The 27,309-nt window shown below is 57.2% G+C and overlaps 1 protein-coding gene and 1 long non-coding RNA gene across 3 annotated transcripts; one reads left to right on the top strand and one right to left on the bottom strand.

The window, feature by feature from the left end:
- Nucleotides 1-481: 481 nt before the first annotated feature.
- COL8A2 (collagen type VIII alpha 2 chain) lies at nucleotides 482-25,650 on the bottom strand. The gene is made up of 4 exons (XM_021095925.2): nucleotides 25,509-25,650; nucleotides 17,113-17,157; nucleotides 5,135-5,352; nucleotides 482-4,525 (listed from the first exon to the last, which is right to left on the bottom strand). Exons 3-4 carry the CDS (start codon nucleotides 5,334-5,336, stop codon nucleotides 2,607-2,609), a joined length of 2,121 nt encoding a protein of 706 aa, XP_020951584.2. The 5' UTR covers nucleotides 5,337-5,352; nucleotides 17,113-17,157; nucleotides 25,509-25,650; the 3' UTR covers nucleotides 482-2,606.
- On the top strand, nucleotides 11,136-18,955 carry LOC146402674 (uncharacterized). 2 transcript variants are annotated; one of them, XR_014805136.1, is made up of 3 exons: nucleotides 11,136-11,200; nucleotides 14,032-14,800; nucleotides 15,880-18,955. It is a non-coding gene; the product is annotated as an uncharacterized LOC146402674 (long non-coding RNA). The 2 variants fall into 2 exon arrangements; XR_014805135.1 differs by having other exon boundaries at nucleotides 14,032-14,144; nucleotides 17,120-18,955.
- Nucleotides 25,651-27,309: the final 1,659 nt, after the last annotated feature.

Raw genomic sequence — 27,309 nt, forward strand, 5'->3', positions numbered from 1 at the left:
CTCCCTCGCTGAGGGCAGCAAGCTGTGGGGCAGGTGCCTTCTCCCAGGTCAGCTCCCCAGCCCCGCCTTCAGTGTTGGGCCTGGCACTAGCCCCGCCCACAGGAGCAGAGATGCCTGAGTTCATTCATAATTTGTATCAGATGTTGAAACTTGGCCCGTGGGATCCTGAGCCGGCTGTCATGCTCCACTACCCCTGAGAGCTCGCAGGAATGTTCCAGGGAAGCTTGATCCATCTCCCCCAGCTCCAGCCACTGCCTTACTTTAGTTTCTTTAAATGCCTCTTGGCATTTACTTGGTCCAGAGCCTTGGCAGCTTCGGAGAATCGAGCATTTCTGATGAGGTGGTGACAGAACCCCTAGCTGGGGAATGCACGCTTCTTGAGAGAGGGCGCAGGGCAAGAGCCCCAGAGAGCTCCCTGGATACTTTATGAAATCCAGAGGCTTGAGACACCTCTACTTCAAAGCCAGTTTCAGCACAGAGCTGTTTATACAACAGGTTTTATTGAGAGTGTGTCAATACAGTCAATTCTGTTGTTTTTCTTTTCAAGAAGTCCCATTTTCTTTGACTCCCAAGTGCATTTTTCCTGAATCTTCTGCGACACAGGGCACATAATAGGTATTAGAGGACTACGCTTCCTATGCCAAGTTAAAAATGAAGTCACTAGTGGAAAACATTTAAACCTTAATCATTTTTCAAAAATTGAGGAATCAGAATATAAAAATGCACAAGGTATGTGGTTTTCATTGTGAAAACTCAACATCATTTATCAAAGCTAGTCAGTTAAGGGGATACCTGGAACCAAAATCCCATAAGTATTTCAGAAACACCACCCACCTCTCCCCGAAGGCTTCAGAAAAGACTTTTAGCAGAAGCTCAGTTCTATGGAACAGTCCTTTTTTTTTTTTGGCTCCCCAAACCCTCCTCAGGGCCCTGGGCTTCCACTGGGAGCTGATGGACTTTGGTCCATCGGAACCCTCCCCGACAGGTCGGGTGGCGGTAGCTTTGACCCAAGAAGGAGGCTGAGCAGATGGTCCCACGAGGTATGGTTTGCAACTTAGTTTTCGTGGGTGCTGGTGAATAAGAAACCCACCAGGAACCCCAGCCCAAACCTGTTCAAAAGTGCCACTTGGGCAGATGTGGGTTTTCATTTCTTCTTTTGAAAGTTAAAGGGAGCAGTCAAACGGCCTGAGGGAGCCACAGTGTAACAAGTCAGAAGTCAGTGGTCAGCCTCCAGCCTCCCCGTGGGCAGGCTGGCATGGTCAGAACTGGAGCAGGTGCCATTGGCTGACCCAGGTCCATGCCTGGCCCTCATCCCAGCTGTATCCGCTCAGCTTGAACTAGGGGCTGAGGGGCACGGGAGGGAGTTTTGCCAGTTTCCTGCGGAGGGGGTGGGAGGGAGCTCTGATTGGGGAAAATGGCAGAAACATCCTAGGCCAACTCCTTCCACGGGAGCCCGCTGGCACCCTTTTTCTCAGGGCCTCAGCCTCCTGGGCCTTCATCCTGCTTAGGACAGGAAATGGGAACCAGAGGGTGGAGGAGAGGGAGCCCCCAAAGATTAACCCCTCTAGGCGACACACACCCACCATATGGTTCTTATTAAGGAAAAGCAGGCGCTTGCCTGCATCCCCAAGCTTGTGTGCACCTTGTTCTGAGGGCAAACAAGAAGCTCTCTGCCTTGAGGATGCTGGGGGTGGGGGCGGCAAGGATCCCTTACAATTTTGTCTAAGAAACTCAGCCATCCCCCAGCAGGTGGAAGGAAAGGAAGGAGTATTCATGTTTGCTGATCGCCATGCCCGCTGGTGGCGCTTCCCAGGGGCCTGGGTGGCTGCCCTCATACTAAACAGAGCCGGAGCCGGTGGGGGCGTCCTGGAGACACTCCCGAGCAGTGAAAGGGAGTGGCAATGCCCAAGAGCCTGCAGGGGGCACCACGCACCTGTACCCGCCAGGGACAGGCCTGATGCCACAGCACCAGTTAGGGTTGCCGTCCTGACAGGGTGTCCCAGCTGGCCACCTGGATGGTCCCCTCCTCTCCTTTACCCCCAGAGAGAAACAAAAACTCTTCAGGGGACCCACCATCTTATGCTAGAGATGGCAGGGCAGCTGGAAGGGCCCCAGCAAGAAATGAGGGAGGCCACGCCCCATTCTTTGAGCAGGTGCCATCTGGGGCCAGCAGGAAGAGCGGGGCTTGGGAACGCGTCAGACCTGGGAATGTGTCAGGCATCTCAGTCCCCTCTCAGCTCTGACCCACAGAAAAGCAGCATCCTTCCCCGCCCAGCAGAGCCCGGGACTCACAGGGGGGCAGGGGTCTCTGACAGCTGGGCCAAGTGTCCTGGGGCCCAGCCTGCAGGCCAAGGAAGGCAGGAATGGGGGTGCACCCCCGACACCACACGGCCGCTTAGGGGAGAAGAACTCAAGACAGCTTCTTTCAGAAACCACCTCAGCCGGCGTGGAGGGAGAAGCCCAGTCAGTCTCCTCGGGCCCAGGCCGCCTCTGTTCCCACCTCTGTGGAGCCTTTGGTTTTTTTCTTTAAATGGAGGTGCTCTGTAAGTGAGAAGGTCTCTCTACCACTAAAGAGGAGGAGGCCAGGGCAGTAGGGTCCCCACGGGTTATGTGGGGCACAGCAAGAATCCTGAAAAGGAGGAGTGGATGTACTCGGTGGAGTAGAGGCCGTTGGCCTGGTCCGAGGGCATCTGCACCCAGACCTGGTCATTGGGCCGCAGCTGCAGCACAGCCCCGCCGGACGCCTGGTCCAGGTAGCCCTTCTTGTACTCGTCATAGGTGTAGGTGGCGGGCACGTTGTTCTTGTACAGGGCCACCCACACGTTGGTGCCCTTGACGTGTACGTGGTAAGCAAAGTAGTAGACCCCGCCCACAGGGCAGGTGAAGATGCCCGTGGCTGGGTTGTAGCCACTGTGCCCGTTGTAGAGAGTCCGGTCAAACTTAACGGGCATGCCCGAGGCGGGGAAGGGCGACGTGAGCACAGCGGTGAAGGCAGGCGTGGTATGGGCCGACAGCTCCCCCAGCCCAAACTGTGGCTTCACCCCCTTGCCCAGCACAGCTCCCTCCACGCCACCGTTGGGCAGGTGCAAGCCGGCGATGCCCGTCTCATCGAAGGCCCCAGGGGCACCAGGGGGGCCAGGAGGCCCGGGAGGCCCAGGAGGGCCCGTGAGTCCTGGAGAACCAGGGACCCCGGGGGGCCCTGTGGGCCCAGCCATGCCAGGTTCCCCGACCTTCCCCTCCCCAGGGGGCCCTGGCAGGCCTGGTTCACCCTTCAGGCCTGGCAGACCCTGAGGCCCGATAGGGCCAGCTGGGCCCTGGAGTCCTGGGATTCCTGAAGGGCCTCTCAGGCCAGGCTGCCCAGGGAGCCCCAAGTCACCCTTCTGCCCCAGGGCTCCTGCCACCCCTGGTCCTCCAGGGCGGCCTGTGAAACCTGGCTCACCTTTGGGCCCAGTTGGTCCAGGGGGTCCATGGGCCCCTGGAAGCCCCCTCTCTCCCGGGAGCCCAGGTTTCCCAGCCAGGCCACTAGGTCCCTGGTCACCCCGAATGCCAGGCACTCCTGGGGGTCCTCCAGGCCCTGCCTCCCCCTTAGGCCCAGGGGGCCCACGTCTGCCAGGGAGCCCTGCAGCCCCTGGAAGTCCAGGCGGCCCCCCAAGTCCCTGTGGGCCCTGCTCCCCTGGCTCCCCATCCTCACCTGGCTCACCCCTGTCCCCCAAGAGCCCCGGGACCCCAGCTGGGCCCCTGTCCCCCTTGGGACCTGGCAGCCCTGGCATGCCATAGCCAGTGGGGCCTATCAGGCCAGGGGGGCCCCGGGTCCCTGGCTCCCCTTTAGCCCCTGCTGGGCCCTGTGGCCCTGGCACCCCTGCTGACCCTGGTACCCCCACACCATCCACCCCAGGGGGCCCCTTGGGGCCCAAAGCCCCTGGCTCCCCCCTGGGTCCAGGCACCCCAGGAGGGCCTGACTCACCCTTATCTCCAGGGGCCCCAGGAAGCCCATCCAAACCTGGTTTGCCTAAACCAGCTGGACCAGGGAGGCCAGGGGGCCCAGGGGCACCCCCCTGCCCTGGGGCTCCAGGTAGCCCTGGCTGACCCACTCCATTTTCCCCCTTGAGGCCTCGATCACCCGGAGGCCCAGGCTCTCCCTGAGGCCCTGGCTCCCCCCCAAATCCTGGGGGTCCTGGCACCCCCTGGGGGCCTGGTTTTCCAGGGACAGCAATGCCTGAGGGCCCAGGTAGGCCAGGAGGTCCTGGGGGCCCCCGGAGGCCCTGGTCCCCTCGTATCCCTGGCTCCCCCCGAAGCCCTGGCTGCCCTGGGGGTCCAACCTTGCCTGGGAGCCCTGGGGGACCAGCCTTGCCCATCCGGGAGAAGCCAGGTGGGCCAGCAGGGCCAGGCTGCCCATGTAGCCCTGGTTTTCCGGTGCCTGGTTTTCCTGGGAAGCCAGGAGGGCCAGGGGGACCCCGAGGTCCGGGCTTCCCAGGGGGGCCAGGCTCCCCCTTCAGGTCCATCGGCAGCAGCGGCAGAGGCATTTCTGAGAGAGAAAGAAAAGGTGCAGTCAGGAGCCTGACAATGGGGACAGGGGCCTCCCTTCCCACTTCACACCAGCATGGGACACAGCTTGAGAAGACAAGGTTTTGTCTACTCTGGAAGACTCCTCCCGGTTTTCTCCTCCCTGTTCTCCTGGAAGATGAATTCAGGGGTGGTCCAGTGGCCATCTGGGGTGCTGCAGAGTATCCACACCCAGGACTCCTACCCCAGCGCCCAACCTCCCCAGGCCTTCTCATCCCTGCGTGACTGAGGTGGAATGGCCACCAGGGGGCACCAGCAGCCCTCCTTAGAGCCGATCGGAGCCGACCTTCCCGCATTTCCCCGCGTTCCTCCCCGTCCCTCTCCCACCCCACCGAAAGCCCACCTCCGCCAGCCACTGCACCCGCTTCCGAGCCATCTCGGGTGGGAGGCGCTGGGTCAGCGGGAGGAAGGCAGTGGAGACGGGAAAGTCTGGTGAAAACTGAGAGGCTGTGGCCGATGGGCACCACAGGCCAGGGTCCCCCCCACCCACCCCGCGCCCAAGGCTCCGCTTTAGTCCCTGCTGGGCAGAGCTGGGGATCTGGACTGTGCGGGGCGGGAGGGTGGCGCTCACCCAGGTACTGGCCCTTGCCCTCGCGGAAGGGCGGCCCCACCGGTCCTTTGTGCATGGGCTGCACGTACTGCACCGGCGCGTAGCCCGCTGCCCCGGCGGCCCCACCACCGGCGGCCGCCCTCGGCCAGCACCCCAGCAGCAGCAGCAGCAGCAGCAGCAGAGGTAGCGAGAGTGAAGGCAGGGGCGTCAGAGCCCCCCGCATGGCGTCCACGGGCGTGCTGCAGGGAGGAACAGAAAGGGGCCATCAAGCCAGCCCATGGGTGGTTTGGCACCAGGCCCAGGGACTCACAAAAGGATCAGCATTTAGATATTAGTTTTTTAAACATATATTTAAATATTTTATTTTATTTGCTTCTTACAGCTGCACCGGCAGCATATGTTGGTTCCCAGGCTAGGGGTCGAATCAGAGCTGTAGCTGCCAGCCTACACCACAGCCACAGCAAGGAGGGATCCAAGCCACACCTCGGACCTACACCACAGCTCACAGTAACGCCAGATCCTTAACTCACTGATGGAGGCCAGGGATCCAACTTGCGTCCTCATGGAGGCTAGTCAGATTCATTAACCACTGAGCCACCACGGGCGAGCATTTAGGTATTATTCACAAGCAATTCTCAAAGTCTCAGAGTCTGCAGAAGTTAGTAAACCTCTCCTAACCCTGCCCATTGCTCTCCATGGCCACCATCCAAGTCTACCGGGCCTCCCCACCCGCCCCCCACAACAGTCTCCCCCGAACCACTCACTTGACAGCCAAACGCCCTTCCAAAGCGCCTCCAACCTTGGCATAGCTCTGCCAGAAACCTTTGATGATTATACCCACTACCATGTGCTGGGCTGGCTCTCTGCCAGCAACCCAGCTAAATTCTCTAGAGATGGGAGCTCACTTAATCCTCCCAACACTTTAACAAGGTATTATTATTGGAGTTCCTGTTGCGGCTCAGCAGTTAACAAATCCGACTAGGACCCACAAGGTTGCAGGTTCGATCCCTGGTCTCGCTCAGTGGGTTAAGGATCCGGCGTTGCCATGAGCTGTAGTGTAGGTCGCAGACACGGCTCAGATCTGGTGTTGCTGTGGCTCTGGTGTAGGCTGGCAGCTACAGCTCTGATTAGACCCCTAGCCTGGGAACCTCCATATGCCACCAGGGCAGCCCTAGAAAAGATTTAAAAAAATAATAAAGACAAAAAAACCCACAAGGTATTATTAATGTCAATTCCATTTTCCAGATGACGAAACTAAAGCAAAGGTCTCTAGGAATCAGAACTGGGATTTAACTAATGTCTATCTGACCTCACACTGCCCTTCTGGGGCTCCCAGTTGCCTTCAGGATCAAGTCCTTGGTGCCCAATGTGGCATTAAAGGCCTTTAAAATCTAAGCCTCTAATGAGTGCCTGTGTCTTCAACCCTATCACCAGCCTAAGTCCTCCACTCACAGCTGGGAGAGCCTGGGCAAGAGGTTTCCATTCTTGAACCTCAGTTTCCTCATCTGTAAAATGGAAATCATATGTCCACACAAAAACATGTACATGAATGTTGATAGTGGCATTATTCATAACAGCCACAAAACAGAAACACAGATGTGCATTAACTGATGAATGAAGAGGGTGGTATATCCCTATTATGGAATATTATTCAACAATTACAAAAGTGAAGTACTGGAGTTGCCATGTGGCTCAGTGGTAATGAATCTGACTAGTATCCAGGAAGACACGGGTTTGATCCCTGACCTCGCTCAGTGGGTTAAGGATCCAGCATTGCTGTGACCTGTGGTGTAGGTCGCAGACGAGGCTTGGATCCCGCATTGCTGTGGCTGTGGTTGAAGCATAGGCCAGCAGCTACAGCTCCAGCTGGATCCCTAGCCAGGGAACTTCCATATGCCGTGGGTGTGGCTCTAAAAAGACCAAAAAAATTAAAAAAAAAAAAGTGAAGTATTGATAAATGCCACAGTACAGATGCATCTTAAAAGCATAGTAAGTGAAGAAGCCAGTCACAAAATCATATTATATAATTCTATTTGTATGAAATGTTCAGAATAGGTAAATCTATAGAGATAGAAAAAAGATTATTGAGTGCCAAAGGCTGCAGGTGGTGGTGAAAACAGGGATGACTGCTAATGGGTTCAGTGTTCCTATTAGAGGTGGTCAAAATGTTCTAAATTGATTGTGGTGATAGTTGCACAATTCTGTGAATACCTTTAAAAAACATTTGTTTTGGAGTTCCCATGGTGGCTCAGCGGAAACAAACCTGACTAGCATCCATTAGGATTCAGGTTTGATCCCTGGCCTTGCTCAGTGAGTTAGGGATTCAGCATTGCTGTGAGCTGTGGTGTAGGTCGAAGATGTGGCTCCAATTTGGTGTTGCTGTGGCTGTGGTGTAGGCTAGCGGCTACAGCTCCCATTCAACTCCTAGCCTGGGAACCTCCATATACCGCAGGGACAGCCCTAAAAAGACAAAAAAAAAAAAAAAGTACATTTTAAATGAGCCAACTGTATGCTATGTGAATTGTGTCTCAATAAAGTTTTGGTTTTTTTCTTTTTAGGGCCTCACCTGCAGCATGTGACATTCCCAGGCTAGGGGTCAAATGGAAGGTGAAGTTGCCTGCCTGTGCCACAGCCACCACAACACTGGATCAGAGCCATATCTGCCACCGGCATCACAGCTTGCAGCAATGCCAGATCCTTAACCCACTGATGGAGGCCAGGTATGGAGCCCACATCCTCATGGATACTAGTTGGGTTCTTAACCCTCTGGCCACGATGGGAACTCCTCAATAAAGTTTTGTGGGTTTTTTTGTTTGTTTGTTTTGTTTTTTTAATGCCAGGCTAACAATCTGCTTCTCAGGGCTGCTGTGATGATTATAGAGATCATGTCTGCCTCAGGGGGGACACCCATCAATATCTGAAGAGGGGACTAAGCTGGCCTTTTGCACAGCCCAGGGAAGTCCCACTTCCCCTGCATCCCTGCCCTGGGCTCCCCTCATCCCGCCCAGGGCCTCTCCACGTCTGGCCACAAGAGGGGGCAGGATGGGGTGAGCACATCCAGGGATGCACGTGGGGCTGAGTGTGGAGCTGCAGGGCAGTGTTCCTGCAAACTCAGTATCACACAGGGCTTTGCTGGAATGAACACAGGGCTCCCAAGAATGTGGGTGATGCTGCCAACCCAGCTCTGCCATCAGCCCATCTGTAACCTTAGGCAGGCGGCTCAACCTCCCTGAGCCCCAGGGTAATAGTAACACCTGCCACCTACGGGCTCCCCAGTCACCAGGCGAGGCTTCACCAGCTTCGCCTCACTAATCTTCTCAGTGACCCCCCCCCCATCGGCTCATACAATTATCATCCCCTATTTTATAGGTGAAGCAACAGAAGCTTAGACTAAGGATCTTGCCCAGACCACCACTTGCCCTCGACACAGGCCCCCTGTTCTATCTGTACCAGGATTAAGGCTGCACCATATAGGCCTGGCCCTCAGCTACTGCTGATGGAAATTCTGGCCAGGCCCTGTTCTAACGTTCGAGATCCCCTCCACATTCAGCCCTCTTTTACAGACGAGGAAACCAGGGTGCAGTCAGGGCCTAAACTCAGGCACTCTGACTCTTGAGACCCAGCCCCTAACCACCACACCATGCAGCCTCTCTGGAGCTGGATAAGGGCCCTCCTGCACTGGCCCCCTGAGCCGGGGGCTACTGGGGTGGAGGGTGGTGCTCACACATGCACAGAGCTAGAAGGTTCTACCTGGTGGGTGGGCAGGGGCTGAGAGGAGCAGGAAGCAGGGAGAGGAGAGTGAGCAGTTCTGGCCCGGGTGGGCCAGAGGCCAAGATCATGGCACCACCACAGGAGGATTCAAGGCAGCCCTGACTCTGGGGAGCGCTGGTCCCCTTCCCATGCTGAGCTGAGGCTTTACTGGGTGTGGGAGTGATGGAGGGTGCAGGCCGCCCCAGGTTCAGCAGGGAGGGTAGGGGCGCAGGGCGGTGGGGCGGGGGAACACGACTGTGCAGGAGCACAGGCAGGGGGCGCCAGAGGAAGAGCCCCGGGCCCAGTCAGGAGCCCAGGCAAAGCCCCCTGCCAGCTCCCCGCCTTTCCTTCCTCCTTAGCAAGGTGGGTCTTCAGGAAGCATCCCTGAGTTTGCCCCCTCCCCGCACCCCCTGCACCGTGGACGTGGGGCAGGTCCCCGCAGGACCCCAGAGCAGGTGTTTCCTCTAGAGGGAGGAGTGTCGGAGTGAGGACAGCTCACACCACCGCCTAAGTGGGGCCCATTCCACGTGTGATGTCATTCCCGCAAGGTCCCCAGGGGAGTGGCCAGAGGCGGCAGCCAGGATCTGAGCGGCGGTCTGTGAAGAACCTGAGCTCTTAACGGGCAGGCACTGCCTGCCGTGGGGGAGGGAGGCTGGGGGAGCCTGCCAGAGCCCGAGCTAGACAGACAGAGGAGCAAAGCGAGAGCGTCGCTTCCAGCTCCAAGCTGCCTGTGGGTTTGAGGAGGGAAAAATTACTCCAGCTCATAGAGGGGAGGCAGCTGTGCCAGTCCGGGGGCGGGGGCGGCGTACTGGGGACTGAAGCCCGCCCACGGCCAGAGAGGGGGTGTGCTGAGCCTGTTGCAGGGGCTGCAGAGAACTGGCGGCCCTGAATGGTGCAACGTGGCAGCCCAGGTGGGAGGGACAGCCCCCCAACTCCAGCCACTGTCAGAGCCGAGGGTGTCCCGACACCTGGGAGCTCCCCGCTCTCCCCCTTCTGCTTCTCCATCTCCTAACTCTTACTCATTGGACATCCGGAAGGCCTATTGGCTGCCTCCCCAGGGCTCCCCCAGTGCCTGCAGGTCCCCCTCACAGCTCTCAGTTCCCCTCTTTGGCCCCCCACGCTAACCCTCACTCCGTGCACAGCGCAGGACTTGGCTGGCACACAGCGATGCCCCATAAATGTTTGTTGAACTCAAATTTGCTGTCAGATTTAAAGATCACCCCAATAGTCTCTCAGATTTTGCCCAGATATGTCACACGGCCCTAGGAGCCCCCTCCCCTCCTGGGAATGGGAAGAGGTGGGACATTCGCGTGGCCTACATCAAGGAACTTCAGCTAAGAACAGCCTGCACCGGGAATAAAGGCACAGGGGAGAGACTCTCACAGCCCATCCCTTCACTTGCTCTTGGCCGCTCCATAGGTGGGGGAGGGCCCCAAGGCTCAAGCCCGGCTCTGCTGTGTGATCCTGGGCAGGTCATCACCCTCTCTGGTGACCTCTTAGGAAGGAAGGCAGGAGCCTCGGCAGCTGGGAAGGGGCTGGGATGGCAGAGGCGTGGGGTGGGATCATGAGGAGACGCTGATTCAGGGGATGGAGTGGTGGCGGCAGCAGGGTGGACGCGGTGTTTGGACAGCTGCAAGCCCTTAAAGGGGATTTCCCCCCTTTTCAACAAATCCCCGTAAAACAGTATTTTGTCCAAGTCAGCGCTTTGTGGCAGCCTGGGCCTCCTCCCAGGGCGGCCGAGGAGGCTGGCTGGGAGCGGGTAGTGCTCCAGGGTCTTTCAGAGCAATGAGGGGGTGGCGGGGGCGGGGGTGGGGGTGGGAGGGGACTGGACTCCAGCAGGAAGAAGTGGCCTGAAGGCAGACCCCTTTCCCCCTGGACAGGGCTTCGGGAGGGAAAGGGGCATCAGCAACAGAGACCCCTCCCCACCCATCCCTTCCCAAAGCTCCCCCCGCCCCCGTCCCTTCCCAAAGCCCCCCCCCCCCCCCGTCCCTTCCCAAAGCCCCCCCCCCCCGCCCCCCGCCCCTGAGTCCCAGGGCCAATCTGCAGAGGGGGCCCAGGTGATCTTATGGAATTTAAGGGCCTGCCCACGCCCCACTTCTCACGTGAGCTATCAGAGGTCCGCTTCAAAAGGGGAGCCTGAGGGCAGGGCACTCGGAGTGGACCTTGCAGGGGTGTGGCTAGCGTGGCCCTGGCAGCCCCCTCCCCCTCCGGGGTGGGTGGATGGAACTCAGCTCTGCGCAGGCTCCTGCTGCCCCAAGCCCCCCACCCCAGTAAGACGGCTGCAGCTGAGGGAGCCGTGGGGAGTTCAGGCAGCCCCGGGGCCTGGCCAAACCACAGGTATGTTATGAGACGCTTCCTGTTGTGGAGACATTTCTGCGGATCGGCTGCCCCCCTCGCTCCGGCTGCCCCCCTCGCTCCCCCGTGTCTCCTGTCTCCTCCCTCGCGGCCTCTCTCTGTGCCCTCCTTGGGTTTCTGGCCCTGACTCATTTCTGTCTCTTTCCCTCTCCAGTCTGGGTCTCTGCCACTTCATCAGGTGAGCAGCACTTCTTGCTCAGGCTCTATCGGGGGTCCAGCCCTGGGGGGCCCTACGGCCCCCTGGTCCCGGAAGCCCCTGAACTCACATTCCAGCACAGCTACTGGTGATCCTGGGCGAGTGACTTAACCCCTCTGACCCTCAGTGTCCTCATTTGTGAAAGGGTTACCTGAGATGGTGTGAGCCATCAGCCCCTCCATGCTGCCCTGTTCTGCTACCCTGATAGCCAGAAAGTCCTCCCTCCAGTCTAACCTCAGTTCCTCCTGCTGTAAAGCAACATCTCCTCCCACCCTTAAAACCGCAGGTGACTTGCTGCCAATGACCAGGACCTTATGAAGTTGCCTAAAATCAATTCTCTGGGCTTTAGGCCTTTTCCCTGACTGCTCCTGAGAGGACACCAACCAGGAGTCACACAGCCTGCTCAGGACGTGGATGGAGGGGAGAGAGGAACTGCCCTCCCTACCCCTGGACCTGATGCCCAGCCCCACGGCCCAGGCAGGTGGCTCCAGACTTGCCCAGAGTTCCAAGCCCCCTCTCCCCCACCCCCTCCCCAGCTTTTGGAAATCAGAGAACCCTCTCCCATCCCCACTTCCTGAGTCTCAGATGAGGGGGATCCTATCTCCCAGTCAAGGCCTGGCCCCTCCACACCTCTTCCTCTGCCTTGGGGGCCTCTCATCCGTGGATGCCTCCCTCCAGTCTGCAGCCTCTCCGTCCTGTGTCCACACCGGCCTAACCCCGCCCCACCACTGCCATCTCTCTGGAGCCCTCCTCCGCCAAGCTTCTTGAAAGAACTGCCTCTCCCCCACCCTCTCACCTCGTGCTTCCTCCTGGCCAGCACTGACTCCCGCCGGCAACTTGGCTTTCCTCCTCCCTGGAAAGGCTCCTCCGCAGATTCTTCTCTGCTCCTTCTCTCTGCCCCACTCTGCAGACCCAGGCTTGCCCCAGGGAGCTGGCTCAGGCCTCTGCTTCTCTCTGGATGTTTCTCCTACAGTTTCCAGCTCTCCTCAGCTCCCACAGTTCCAATCCCATTACCAAGGACTCTCACATCTGTTTCCAGCTACCTCTCCCCTGAGCCCCAGACTCTTGTGTTCAACGACGAACGGAGCATTTTCACCTGGCGGTCCCTCAGAGACCTCCACCCGAACTGCTGTCATCACCTTCTCCCTGATTGCTGGCTTCTCCCCGACTCCCTGCTGCCCAGGCCAGAAATCTGGACGTCATTTCTGATGCTTCCTTCCTTCCATGACAGTGAGGAGTCTCTCGAGCCTACACAATGCCTTAGCACAATCAGAAAAGGCTGCCCCTCCAGCCAACTCGGGCCTTACTCACTGCTTTTCCTGGGTGCCCCAGGATGGTAACCAGCCTGCCCAACCGTACATGACAGCCCTGTTCCCTTACCCCCAATCCAATCTCGTGGATTCTGTCTCCTCCACTTCTCTCACTTTTGTTCCTGTTCCCCCTCCCCCATTCTCTCTGCCCTAATACAGACTGTACACTCTCCCAACACACAGCTAGAGCCTGGCGCATTCCAGCCATTCAATAAATGTTTGTTAAATTGCTAAATCCAGAGTTCCCATTGTAACTCAGTGGTTAACAAACCCAGCTAGCATCCGTGAGGACATGGGTTCGATCGCTGGCCTCGCTCAGTGGGTTAAGGATCCGATGTTGCCTTGAGCTATGGTGTAGGTCACAGACGAGGCTCGGATCCCGCGTTGCTGTGGCTGTGGCGTAGGCCAGTGGCTACAGCTCCGATTCGACCCCTAGCCTGGGAACCTCCATATGCTTTGGGTGTGGCTCTAAAAAGATTAAAAAAAAAAATCTGATGTTTGAGAAGCACTGTCAGAGTATCTATAGGTTGTATGAAGAAAACAAAGAAACTGAGGTGTCGGAGCGGGAGAGCGGCCATTATGATAATCTAGGTGAGGATTTAGCAATTTTTTTTGGTCTTTTTGGCTTAGTGGGTTAAGGATCCAGCATTGTCACTGCCGTGGCACAGGTTCGATCCCTGGCCAAGGAACTTCTGCATGCCACGACTGCAGCCAGAAAAATTAAATAAATCTTTTTTTTTTTTTTTTTTTCTTTTTAGGGCTGCACCTATGGCAGTTCCCAGGCTAGGGGTCGAATCAGAGCTGTAGCCGCCAGCCTACACCACATCCACAGCAAGTGGCTTCTGCAACCTACACCACAGCTCATGGCAATGCCAGATCCTTAACCCACTGATCGAGGCTAGGGATCAAACCTGAGTCTTCATGGATACTAGTTAGATTGGTTCCCACTGAGCCATGATGGGAACTCCAAACAAATAAATCTCAATACAAGTGAATACATCCCTACAAATTACAAAAAAAAAAAAAATTTCCATGTTATTCTGCAATTCATGTGGCTTCCTGGAGAAGGCATTCAGTCATCTCTCTGTATCTGTGGGGGATTGGTTCCAGGAGTCCCTGCAGATGCCAAAATCCACGGACACTCAAGTCCCTTATAAAAAGGATATAACCTACACACATCCTCGTGTGTACTTTAAATCATCTCTAGATTACTTACAAGACCTAATACAATGTAAATGCTATATAAATAGTTGCTGGGGCACAAGGAACTTACTGGAATTTTTTTTCCAAATATTTTTGATCCACAGTTAGTTGAATTCAAAGGCATGGAACCCAGGGCCAGAGGGCTAGCCGTACTTTGAACTCAGTAGGATTTGGACCAATTAGGATGGAGAAGCCGAAGAGGATGGAGAGACTGATGGTGAGGCTGGCAAAACCCTGAGATCACACCTTGTGGGGGACACTCTCGGTCTAAAACTTATGTGTGTCAGGAGGAGGCTGGGGACCAGCACCCTATGTCCCTTCCTCCTTTCTCCGGTGGCTGGATCCAGAGCCTCACCTGCTCATGCATCTGAGGCATTTCCTGGTATGTCTGTCTCTCTCCTCCTAACTCTGGGTCATTATCCCATTTGCCCACCCACTTCTGTGACTCTATTTGTCTTTCCCCATCCTCTCTGAAGCCCTTATGCCTAGATCCTATCAGAGTTCTAGGCTCTGAAATCTCTAGCCGTTGGTCACTTGATGGGATCCTCTGAAAGGCCAGCACTTATGGCCTTAATTAGCGTCAGGTCTGGGTCTGACTTCCTGGACGATTGCTGAGCAGCCCCACAAAGTTGGGGTGGAGACTTGTGGGGCCCGTTGCCCACAAGCTGAGCTCACTGTCCTGCAGGATCACTGTGACTCTGAACCCCTCAAATTTTTTTGTCTTTTCTTTTTTTAGGGCCACACCCATGGCATATGGAAGTTCCCAGAGCTGCAGCTGCAGGCCTCTGCCACAGCCACAGCAACGCAGGATCCAAGCTACATCTGTGACCTACACCACAACTCATGGCAATGCCGGATCCTTAACCCCACCGAGTGAGGCCAGGGATCGAACCTGTGTCCTCTTGGATACTATTTGAGTTTGTTGCTAGTATCGAGCCACAAAGGGATCTCCTGCACTCCTCAAATTTAAATGTGCAGGCAAGAGGACTGCTCCAAAGCCAGAGAACTGCCTGGAATCTGGGAGTTAGGAGGTGGAGGGAGGTGGCCAGGCTGGAACAGGGCTGCCTGGGGGACACCTCATCATTCAAGTTGATGGCAGGACAGGAGCGCCACCCTCTGCCCACCTTGTCTGCCCCATGGGGCTTCAGTGCCACCAAGAGTCCCAACATCCCATAGGTTTGCAGATGAGGTGCCCGGACCACAGGGGACTTCAGTGTGTGAAGCAGCATTGGAAGGAGGTTTGAAGGACAGATCAGAGTTCAACATGCCGGTGGGGACAAGTGATGATGGGAGATTCCAAATTGAGAGCAAAGCAAGAATTTGGACAAGGAAGATGGGGGTGGGGGGGTGCTTCTGGGGTAGGTGGTATCTAAGAGGCAGAGAACTTGTGGATCTGAAACTTAAGAGAGAGAGAGGCTGGAGATAAAAATAGGACTTCGTGGAGTTCCTGATGTGCTGCAACAGGATCTGAGACATCTCTGGAGTGCTGGGACACAGGTTCGATCCCCAGCCAGCACAGTGGTACACCCCAGCCTTGGCATAGGTTGCAGCTGCAGCTCAGATCTGATTCCTGGCCCAAGAATGCCATGTGCCACAGAGCAGCCAAAAAAAAAAGGGTGGGGGAGGTTCATTGGTGGGGTTGCTGCAGCCTGGATGAGGGCCATGAACTCACCCTTAGGGAAATCACCCACATTTAGGGGGTGAGGGGAGCCCATGCACCTTGAGCCCCCGTATCCTGATTCCAGACACTCCAAACCTTGTGCCCACCTGCCTGCCTTGGCTTGCACAATCCTCTGTGCCTGAATTATCCTTTCTCTCTTCCTCCTCCCTCCTCCAAGCAAGCATGTTATTTCTCATTTAAGACCCAGCTCAGGAGTTCCTGTTGTGGCACAGCAGAAACGAATCTCACTAGGAACCATGAGGTTGTGGGTTCAATCCCTGGCCTCACTCAGTGGGTTAAGGATCTGGCGTTGCTGTGAGCTGTGGTAGGTCGAAGATGCGGCTCGGATCTGGTGTTGCTGTGGCTCTGGGGTAGGCTGGCAGCTACAGCTCCGATTAGACCCCTAGCCTGGGAACTTCATATGCCACTGGTGCGGCCTTAAAAGGACAAAAGAAAAAAAAAAAAAAAAAAAGACCTCCTTCTCCAGGCAGCCTTCTTTGCCTCCCTCAGGCAGAATAGTGCAGAACAGGCAGACCCCCAGGGCAGGTCTTCCCCCGCCCACACCCTACCCCAGGCTGGGGCTCAGCACACAGTAGGTGCTCTGTACCAGCTGCAGCCTGGGTGCTCCAGCTCCTGACCTCTGACAACCCTACCCACCACCTCCTGCCAAGCCTACAGGATGGCTTCTGATCCCATCCCTTTTTCTCTGTGGCCCTTCCAGAGCCTTCTCAGTTCTTGTGCTGAAGCTCCCTCCCCATAGGTGACTAGGTCCACTGCCCAGACCCCCAACCTCTGCCCATCTCTGAGCTAGACACCCCACTATTCCCCTGGGGAGGAGCATCTTGGGAGGCGACAAAGTGTCCAGGGAGGTTGGAAGAGCCAGGCCTGGGCAGATGGACCAGAAGCAACAATGTATCCTCAGGCAGGTGGCCAGGGGACCTGTCTTTCTCCGCCCAGAGCTCAGGCCTCAACTGGTGCCATCCCAGAAGAGGCCTTGAGCTTCCGAGAGGGACGGGATCCTGGAGGGCCCCCAGACCCAGGCACCCCTGGGGCCCCAGGCCAGCCCAGGCGGGGCCTTCTCGGCCGCCAATCCCCCGCCTTCTGGTTCACATTTGCAGCCTTTTCCGGAGCACCACCCGCCGCCCGCTGCCTCCCTGTGCCTGCCAAAATTCCTGGGCCTTCGCGGCTTCCCCGCGCAGTGGCGGCAGCTCCAGCGTCGGCAGGAGGGGCCGGGCTGGGCAGGGAGGAGGCCTGGCGGGAGCAGGGCCAGGCCACTGCACCCAGGCAGGCCAAGCAAACACGGCCGCGCCAAGGAGCAGGGGCGAAATAGTTCACAAATGAGAAAAGGCTGCTTCCGAGTTGGGCCAGAGGAAGCTGAGGTCACCTGCAAGAGGGGCCGCCTGCTAGGACACCCTGAGCCTGGGAGGGGCTGCTGCTGCCGCTGGAGGGAGCAAGGGTAGCCGGCAGCAAGCACAGGCGTTGTCCAGCTGGGGAAAGGAGAGCTCTGCCCCCAAATCTAGCTTACCTTTCAGGTCGGAGGGTCCTCGGAAGGTCCCAGCAGAGACAAGGCCTGGGGATGAAAGACGGAAACTGTGACGAAGATGCCAGGAGCTGAGGAAGCCCTCTGCCCTCACTCACCGCCACCCCAGCGCCTGCCATGGGCTTTTTCCCAGGAGCCCCTGTTGGAACATTGGGCCAAAGCTCAGTCTCTTCCCAGGGAGCCAGGGTATGTGTCCCACCTTCGCTGACTCCCTTCGTTCATTCCACGGACACTTAGCCATGCCCGCAGGGGACCTGGCCCTGGGTTGATGGACTTCCTTTGGTCCTTGGGCCCAGGCTGAGGAAGCCCCTTCTGTGTGCCAGGGTCCATCCCGGAGATATCCCTCCATCATGTCAGGCCCTGGACTGGGGAGGCCCCTACTCTAGGCGAGGGTGGCTGCCTGGGGAAGCTCCTACTAGATGTGGGATCCTGAGGCTAGGCCTTGGGCCACAGAAATGGCTCAGCCCCATGCCCTGTCCTGAATCAGCCATGGCGCAGCTGACTGAGGTCTCTGGACCATGAGAGTCCAGAGCAGAGAATACAGCCCTCCCTTGCATTCCTCAGAAGGCTTCAGGTAGGAAGGGACACTGGGGCTGTATCCTGAAGGGTGAGTAGGAGTCTGAAAGGTAGACAAAGTAAGAAAAGGAATTTCAGGGAGTGCCATGGTGGCACGGGGGGGTTAAGGGTCTGACGTTGTCACTGCCACAGCTCAGGTTGCTGCTGTGGCACAGGTTCAATCCCTGGCCTGAGAACTTACTCATGCCATGGCGTGGCAAAAAAAAAAAAAAGAAAGAAAGAAAAAAAAAAAGGAAAGGAAAAAGAAAGAAGAGAAAAGAAAAGAAAAGGAATTTCAGGCAGATACAGGGAAGATCCAGAAGCGCCATGGGGTTGAGAGGACAAGCTGGAGCTGAGAAGGATGAGGAAATTTAGGCTTTTAGGAATTTAGGAATTAAATGCTAGGCTTGCATTTCTCTGGAGGGCAATGGGGAGCCATGGAAGGTTGTTGAGCAGGAGGAGATAATGTGGTCACTTCAGTGGCCAGGTCCCCATTTCTGGCTCAATCAACTATGACGCCAGGCTGTCTTAAGCCCTAGTCGAGGTCATATAGCAGAGTTGGGGCTGTAGTCCAGGCCCAGACATGAATCCTGGGTGGATGGAGAGGGGATGCCTAGCCATCCCACCTGGCAGGGAGGCCTGCCCGCTGCGTCACTTTCTCCCCCAGCTGCTCGCTCGTCTCTGCCTGCTCCCATGGAAACTCTGACATCTCAGCCCTCTCGCTGTACAAGCAGCCAGATGCTGAAGCCAGCAGCTCCTAGGCCTTCTCTCCAACTCAGTTAAGCCCTGCCTCCAGCCATAGCACTCTCAATATTATGACCCAGAGGCAGATCATGAGGCTACACTCTCTGAGGGCCCAGCCTGGCTGATGGAGTGTGGGTGGGAGGTCTTCTCTGTGCAACTTGACCCCAGCTTCTCTGACCCCAGCCCCCACCATTACTATGAGGCTCAGGGAGGGGAAGTGACTTATGTTGGATCTGAGCTTTGAAGGATTAATGTGGATTTAACAAGGTGGTGATGGAGAGAGGTGACCAGCCCAGGCCGAAGGAAGAGCGTGTGTGAGGGTACGGAGGTGGGAGTGCCTTGAATTAAAAGAAATAAACAAATGAACTTAGTAGTCATAGGCAACATTTGCTGTGCACCTACTACATGCCAGGCACCATTCTGGGCTCTTCTCATGAACTGTCTCATTTAATCCTCACAGCAACCCCGTGAAACAGGTCCTTCATCTTCCCCATTTACAGGAGCCCAAAGGACAGGGAGGTTATCGAACTGGCCCAGGGTCACAGGTCACCGAGCTCATGAGGAATGAAACCTAGGCTGTTGGCGCCAAAGCTTGGGCTCGTACCCTCTCAGTTTCACAGATGGTTTGAGATGAGAAGGGCTGGCTGAGGTCAGCTTGAGAGATGCCTTGAATGATCTGATGAATCAAAGACCCCAAGCACCAGCTTCAAGCTGGCTCCCCATCCTCCACCAGGTTAGCCCTTCAGAACAATGGTCTCTTAAGATCCCAAGTCCATTTTATGACCAGACAGCATCCTCCAGGCGTTATTGCATCATGCACTCCCATAAACCTGTAAGGCAGGAATTGCTGTCCTGTTTTGCTGAGGGGGAGCCCTAAGGCCCCTTCTCCAAGGTGGCAGGAAGCCTCGTGGCCAGGATCTGAACCTTGGGGCTTGCCCAGCCCCCACATGGCCAATGCCCTGTACCTCTGGGCTTCCTGGAGATGGTCCTTCCCCTACTTCTCCTCCACCCCCACCTGAGCCGCCTCAACCCAGACGGCAACAGAGACTCTCAAGGCAGGCAACAGAATGGGCAGCTCCTATCAGGAGCCTCAGGAGCCCACTCCAGTTGACCAAGGCTCCCTCGGTGCTATAAAATTAGGAAGGCGGGGCGGGCGCGTGTGCCAGGGCAGTGCCCGAGCCGACTTCAATGGAACTCTGTTCTTAACCTCCATCCTCAGCCGCCTTCCCTAATCTCCTCCTGAGCCCCTCCCTAGGCGACATCCCCTGCTTGCACAGAGCCTGCCCCTGGCTAAATCCCAGGCCAGATGTGGGGAGGGGGGACAGTCTTACACCCTCCTGTCCCCCCACCAGCCTCTGAGAACCCAGGCTCCCAAGAAGACTGGCCAGGGCCCCAGGCCCGCTTTCCCATCCCGAACTTTCCATAAGGAGATGTTGGCGGCCATGGGGCCAACAGTTGGCTCCTCCCAGAGGAAGGCTCTGGGGAGAAGACTCCATTCTCTGAGCCCCCACCGTGCGCGGGCCCTCGGCTCAGAGGCTGGCTAAGACCCACTCTGCAGCCCAGATGCTCGTGGTCCTCCCCCACCCCTGCCTCTTACTCGCAGTGACCTCACTCGGCTGTGCCTCGGCTGCTGCTTCAGTAACTTTGCAGAGCACGGGAGGATTAAACGAGTTAATTTCACGCAGCCGACTTCAAGCAGTGCTTGGCGTAAAGGAACATTCACTGCATGTTTGCTTTTATCATTATCATCATCCTCACCGCCAGGACGCCTTCCCAGAGCACTGTAAGGTTAAATTATAAGCCCCTAGGTTACAGAGGAAGAAGCGGAGACTCAGAGAGGAGACCCTTGCCCAGGTTCAGCAGCCAGCTGGTGGTGATGCTCCCAGAGTTTGGACCCAAGCTGAGTGAGTCCACAGATGATTAGGAGTTAAGGCACAGAGCGGGCACGCGCACGTGTGTGTGTGTGTGTGTGTGTGTGTGTGTGTGTGTGTGTGTGTTTCGGGGGGGGGGGGTGTCCTCCACATCCCCTCAGCCCCTCCTCCTGCCTGACCCCCAGGGGCTCTCCTGCCCAAGCCCCTGCCGCCGCTGCAGGAGGGGGCTCTGCATTCCTGGCTAAGCGGCCGGATTTGCTGTGCTCCGGGAACTATGAAAGGAATGTTTGCCACGAGCTGAGCCGTGGTCGCCTGTCAGAGGGATCGTGGCCTGGAGGGCCCACGCAGAGCTGTGTGGCGGCCAGCAGCCACCACAGTGGGAGGGAAGAAGGCTAGACAGGAGACAGAGCTTCTGGTTAATGAGGGCTGTGGACACTGAATGGGGCCGGGGACCAAAGAGCCGGCCTCCTGGGGTCTTTCGGGAGAGAAGAAATGACCTGTCCACACCACAGTCCAGGTTGTTCCTCACCACAGGCTCCAAGGAGAGCCGGGAAAACATTACTGGCCTATGTCATGGATGGGGTTATGGAGGCCCAGGGGAGACCCACTGCCAGTGGCAGAATTGACTTTTTTATCTTTTATTTTTAGGGCTGCACCCATGGCATATGGAGGCTCCCAGGCTGGGGGTCGAATCGGAGCTGTAGCCGCCAGCCTACACCGCAGCCACAGCAACGTGGGATCCTAGCCGCAACTGCAACCTCCACCATAGCTCACCGCAACCAGATCCTTAACCCACTGAGTGAAGCCAGGGATTGAACCTGCGTCCTCATGGATACTAGTCAGGTTCACTTCTGCTGACCCACGATGGGAGTCAGATTCGTTTCTGCTGAGCCTTGATGGGAACTCCTGCCAGTGGCAGAATTGAGACCCGAGACCAGGACCCCTTCCTCCCAGAGGCTGCATTCCAGGACCATGGCGCATTCTGAGATACTAGGAAACACCATGCCAGCCTCACAGTTCCTGCCTCTCTCTGGGCCTGACCTACCCATGACTGCTACTCCCCATGATACCTGCCCCTCAAAAAGGTGCCTTGTATATGAACATGCCTGGCACACTGTACAGATGCTCAACAATTAAGTTTCCATTCCTCCCCCCACCAAACCAAGTCCCGAGAGGGCAGTGGCCCAGGGGGGTCAGTGAGAAGAACATAAACTTTTCATCCTCACAGACCTGGGAGTGAATCCCAGCTCGGCAATCAGCAAGGGGGTACTTGGCCAGGTTATAGGTCTCGGAGCCTCCCCTTCTCCATCTGCTGAACAGGCTTCCAACCCTTGCCTTGCAGCAGTGTCACAAGGACTAAATGAGACACGGGAACACAAGCCCTGGGAATTATTGGGATACAGCAGGTGCCCAATAAACTCTTATTGTTACCTTCCCCCAAGGGGACAGAAAGAATTGAAATTAGGGAGTTCCCATTGTGGCGCAGTGGAAACAAATATGACTAGGAACCACGAGGTTGCAGGTTTGATCCCTGTCCTCGCTCAGTGGGCTAAGGATCCAGCTTTGCTGTGAGCTGTAGTGTAGGTCACAGACACAGCTTGGATCCTGCGTTGCTGTGGCTGTGGCATAGGCCGGCGGCAACAGCTCTGATTCAACTCCTAGCCCGGGAACCTCCATATGCTGTGGGTACAGCCCTTAAAAAAGGAAAAAGCAAAAAAAAAGCTAGAGAACCTCAGATGACAAGACTCCCTCCATCTCAGGATCCTGATGGGCCCTGCTTGGGGAGGGCAGCCTCTGGGAGGAAGGGAAGCCTGAGCCAGGGTCTTGTTCTCAGGGGCTCAATTCTGCCACTGGCTGCTGTGTGACTTGAGGCAAGTGTGTCTCTGAGTCTCCATGATCCCATCCAGGAGATGAGCCAGCAATGCTGGCATGGCTCTCTCTGTGAGGCACTAACCCTCTGCCACCTCCTTCTTCTGCCCTCCACGAGCCAGAAATCTCAGCCTGTCCAGGCTGCAGAGGGACAGTCATCTCTCAAAAACTTTCCAAGAATCTGGATGGAAGCAGGGCCAGGCCCCCTCCCCCAGTCCCCTCCCAGGTTCCAACCAGAGAGGTGTCACAGACTCTGATCAGAAATCTGGGTGAAAATTCTTGGTGCTACTTCCTGATCATGTGTATGACGAGGGACCACTCCTCATTTTTCTCCAGGCCAAAGGACCCTGGAGACCAGTATTCCCATTTTATAGATGAGGAAACTGAGGTACAGAGATGTCAAGTCCCTCACCTGGGGTCACATGGAAAGTAACCCAGGTCTGTCTGATTCCCAAAGTCACTCTCTTCCCCTCACTGCAAGTGCTGCCTTCACAGAAGACCCCATGTCCACACCCCACCACCCTGGAAATGCCCACAGGAGAGAGCAGGCCTAGAATTCCCTTTCTGGGACCGCGACTTCCCTGGCTGATGTCTGGACACATGTGTGCACACATATGGCCTCACACACCCACTTGGGCTTCTAATCATACCTACTCAGGCCTCCCAGACACGAACTACCCCAGACTCACAACACTCAACACTCAGCCCCTGGACCTAAGCATCCAGACCTCGGTGTCCAAACCCACATCTCCCTTGATCTGCCTCCTCTGGGTTCAGCTCACAGCCACCCAGTGCAAGGCTCCTGGCCTGCCCTCTCCTCACCCCCACAGCCAAGCATCCCTGAAGCCTGTCCAGTCTCTCCCCTTACTCCTCTCCATCTTTACCGTCCTCTCATCCCCATGGCAACCACCCATCTCAGCCCCCATTACTTTTCTCCTCAAATTCTGCCCAGCCTCCTTAGTGACCTCCTTGCCTGTAAGATTCCCCTTCGTTTCTGCCCCTCAGAACAACCACAGTGACCCCCAGTTTGCACCACTCTGCAGCTCACACCCCTTCTCTTTACAAGGGCCTAGGAAATCTGACCTCAAAGGAGTTGTCAGTCACTCCTCCTCGCTCCCTTGCCCCGTGAGCCAAGTACTCACTGTCCTGAGAGACCTCTGCAGTTTACCCACCCCGACCTTCACAGTACTGCCCCGCACCTGAAAAAGTTCCCCCTTTCCCTGAAAACCCCAGCCAGAGTCACCTCTTTGCTGCCTCCCCTGATGGCCCCTCCCCACCCCCTACTTTGGCTTTGCAAGGTACCCCCCACCTTGGGCACCCAGAGACACAGCCGCCCCTCATATGAGAGGCAGCTGTGTCTCTCTGGTTCTTCCACCCCGTCTCTGTAAGTGCCTTGGGCCACAGATGGGACCAGCTCATCTGAGACCCACTTTCCTAGGAGAGGAGCCCCCACGCCTGCCCCTGGGGGGTCTGGAGTGGGCTGAGGGATCCGCAGGGCTCACACTTGGAGCAGGGGAGGCGGTGAGGTGCTCAGGCTGACACCTTCATTTTTCTTTTCCCTTCCTCTTAGCCAAAGAGCGGAAACACTCTTTCATTGTGGTGGACAGAGTGAAACCAGAGAGAGAGAGACCCTGGTGAGTGCGAGTGTGTGTGTGTGTGTGTGTGTTGTCCTGTCTGAGTATGTCTGGCTGGGCCGTGTAGGGCCTGCCATGCGTCTGTAGGAATTGTGTGTGTGTGTGTGTGTGTATGTGCGCGCGCGCGCCCGCGCGCCCTATCGTTTCACCATCTGTGCTGGTGTGTGTTTCAGCAGAGCATGTTCTGGTGCATGACTGCGTGTGAGTGTCAATGGGAGGGAGTGTAGCTGTGCAGCTGTGTGCGACGGTGTGTCTGTGCTGTGTCCTCAGTATCTATCGTTTGTGGGTGATTGTGTGTCCTAGGGTCGTCGGTGCTCCGCAGCCCAGTGAGAGGCCAGTGGGGGCGTCTCCACCCTGACAGAGACCACCAACTCCTCCCCAGGTTGCTGCCCCCCACACGTCCTCTTCTGGGCTCTAGAATGGGCTCCCCAAGGGCCACCCCCATCTGCTCAGGGCAATGAGGGTCAGTCCCCAGAGAGGAACCCCCCAGACTGCTTGACCCTCCAGCCATTCCAGCGCAACAGCCTCCAGATCTTCCAAACACCCAAGGCGGCTCCCTGGGAGGTTGCCTTCGCTAAGGGCACTCCAAGGAGGGGAGGGACGCCGCCACCAGTCAAGGGCACAGGCCTTAGCAAGAGACGCTGAAGCAGACAGGAAGAAGGACTTTGGGGTTGCCAGGGTCCCCAGAGGGAGGTCAATGGCATTTCTGTGTCAGGAGCCTAGCATGTTCTCACATACCCTGAGGGCCTCACACAAGCACACACTGACACACGCATTAATAACACACCAGCAAGACACACCAGCCATCCCTCTCACACCCCACAGATGCATACACTGACACGCTCACACACGCATAGGCACAGCAAGCAAACTCAGAGAGTCCACCCTTCCCCCAGCTCACAGCCCCTGGGCTCCTCAGGCTGAACAGTGTCTCTGCCCCTGGGGACTCCAAGGGCCACTGTGCCTCCAGCCCCAGGACAGACACATGGAGAGGGTGTTCTGGGGCCCTCGGACCCCAGTCCCTCTGGGCCAGGCAACAGGCCCCTCAGCCCTGCAGATCTCAGGCTTGAGCTGCAGCAAGGCGCTGAGCCTCCGGCAGGGACATTCCTTAGAACCTCAGTCTCCAGTTTGGGGGCGGGAGTGCTGCCAGGACACCTAGACTAGGAGGGACTTGGGGGCAAAGGCAGAAGGAGAAACCGGGGAGGTCGCCAGCAAACTAGAAATGGCTCAAGAGAGGAGAGTGGAGGGGCTTCCCAGGCTTCGGGCTGCGGGGGTGGAGGGGGGTCTGAGGCCCCTGCTCCCTCCTCCCTGCTCCACTATCCTGCGATGCAAGCTCTGTTAGCCCCATCTTACAGGTGGGAAGGGAGACTCCCGGAGGTGAAGGGACTGCTCCGAGCCACATCGTCAGGGATTCCACCCGGGGTCTGTCTGAAGCTGAAGCCCCAGCCCCTGGGAAGGAAGGGAGGAGGGGGCTTTATCCGGGATTTTGCCCAGGCGGCAGGAAACCCGGGATGGGCTCCTGCATCCCAGGGCCGCTCCCCGCCGCCAGAGTCCCCCATCCCATCGCCACCCCAGAGTCCGAGGTGCCGGGCCAGCTGTCCCAGCTGTCCCAGCTGTCTCGAACAGTCTTAGAGGAAGCTCAGGCCGTGTCCTGCCCTCGGAGCCCCCCCAGCCCGGCAGTCGTGCCCGCCTCCCCGCGGTTGGTTACCTGCAGCGGCGGCCGCCGGGCGCCGCTCCCAGCCCTCGAGGGCGGCCCGGGGCACGCGGGCTCCGGGCAGGGGCGTCGTCCGGGTCCGCGCCGGCGGGGATCGCCGTTGCTCTGCTTGCCGCCCCTCTCGGCGGCCGGAGTGGGCGGACGGCGCGCTGGTTGGGGGGGGAGGGGGCGGCGGGAGGGGCGCAGCGGGGCGGGGCCTCCACCCTTCTCTTTCCACAGCCACGGCCAAGGCCCGCGCCCCGCCCCGGCGCGAGCGCGCGTCCAGCCCGGCCTCCCTCCCGAGACCCACCCGGAGACCCCCACCCCACGCACCTCCCGGGCAGCTCGGCCCCCACTCTGGCTCACGCATTCTGTGTCCGCGTCTGGCACCCCTGCCCTCGGGCGCGACCCGTCTAGCAGGACACAGCTCCAGACCAGGCAGCTGAAAACAGGGTGTGCTCAGAGTGGGGAAGTGGCAGCGCAAGGATGGTGGCGCATAAATGAGCCATCTGCGGAAGGCCTCCTTTGACTGGTGACTACGCCGTGATGGAGGAACCTACACATTGTAGGTTTAGGGAAGTGAGCCGGTGTGCTCGCCTAGGCGGGAAGAGGGATCTTGCAGGCTGTGCAGAAGCTGGTTAGACTTCACTTCAGGGAAATGGGGAGCCACTGAAGACTCTAGAGCAGCACAGTGACATGCTCACAGTTGTGCTTAGAAAGAGACCCCTGACTTCTGTGTGGAGGAAGATAGAAGCAGGGGTGCTGGAGTTCCCGTCGTGGCGCAGAGGTTAACGAATCCGACTAGGAACCATGAGGTTGAGGGTTCGGTCCCTGCCCTTGCTCAGTGGGTTAACGATCCGGCGTTGCCGTGAGCTGTGGTGTAGGTTGCAGACGCGGCTCGGATCCTGCGTTGCTGTGGCTCTGGCGTAGGCCAGTGGCTACAGCTCCGATTGGACCCCTAGCCTGGGAACCTCCATATGCCGCGGGAGCGGCCCAAAGAAATAGAAAAAAGACAAAAAAAAAAAAAAAAAGAGAGAGAAGCAGGGGTGCTAATGAGGAGGCCGCTGGAAGAATCCTGGCTGGTCCAATGAGGAGGAACACGGATGTGTGTCGGGTGTGGAGGGAATGGTCAAACGTGAGAGGAGTAAAAGGGGTTGAATAGGTAAGATGTGGATGTGGGGGTGAAGGGGCTAGAAAGATGAAAGTGTGAGAACAGGGCCGGGGTTTGTTGATTGGGCAGTGAGCAGGTGGTGGTCCAGAAGGAGGATGGTCGGAGACATTTAGTTGACACCCTTGTGGGACTTCCATGGATCCTGCAGGGACGTGAGAGTTCTGAGCTAGAGCTTAGGGGGCCCGTGGTAAACAGATGGTGACTGATGCCATGGGACCAACGCCCAGGGAAGTAGTGTCCAGGCCAGGACATGGGGACCATCAACATTCAAAGAACATGTAGGGGAAGAGAGGTCGGCAAAGGAGACCTAGGAGATGGGACTAGGAGGTGGTGGTGGTGGCAGGGAGGAAACCAGAAGTGCAGGGAGTCAGAAAGCAAAGGCAGGAGTTCCCATCCTGGCTCAGTGGTAATGAACCCAACTGGTATCCATAAGGATGTGGGTTTGATCCCTGACCTTGCCCAGTGGGTTAAGGATCCAGCATTGTCGTGAGCTGTGGTGTACGTCGCAGATGTGGCTCCTGTTCAACCCTTAGCTTGAAGACTACCATATGCCTCAGGTGCAGCCCTAAAAAGACAGGAAAAAAAAAAAGAAAGCAAAGGCAGAGTGTTTCTAGAAGGCCAGGGAGGTCCCCGGGTCAGATGTCA

The sequence above is a fragment of the Sus scrofa genome, chromosome 6 (assembly GCF_054392235.1).
Source record: "Sus scrofa isolate SSC_HxYL_T2T_F1_AM1 chromosome 6, Sscrofa_HxYL_maternal_Yorkshire_Landrace_v2.0, whole genome shotgun sequence".
NCBI lineage: Eukaryota > Metazoa > Chordata > Mammalia > Artiodactyla > Suidae > Sus > Sus scrofa.

Coding starts and splice junctions, on each gene's coding strand:
- COL8A2 (XM_021095925.2), bottom strand. CDS start 5,336: ATGCGGGGGGCTCTGACGCCCCTGCCTTCACTCTCGCTACCTCTGCTG. Junction 4,526..5,134: donor GGGCAAGGGCCAGTACCTGG/GTGAGCGCCACC, acceptor TTTCTCTCTCAG/AAATGCCTCTGCCGCTGCTG.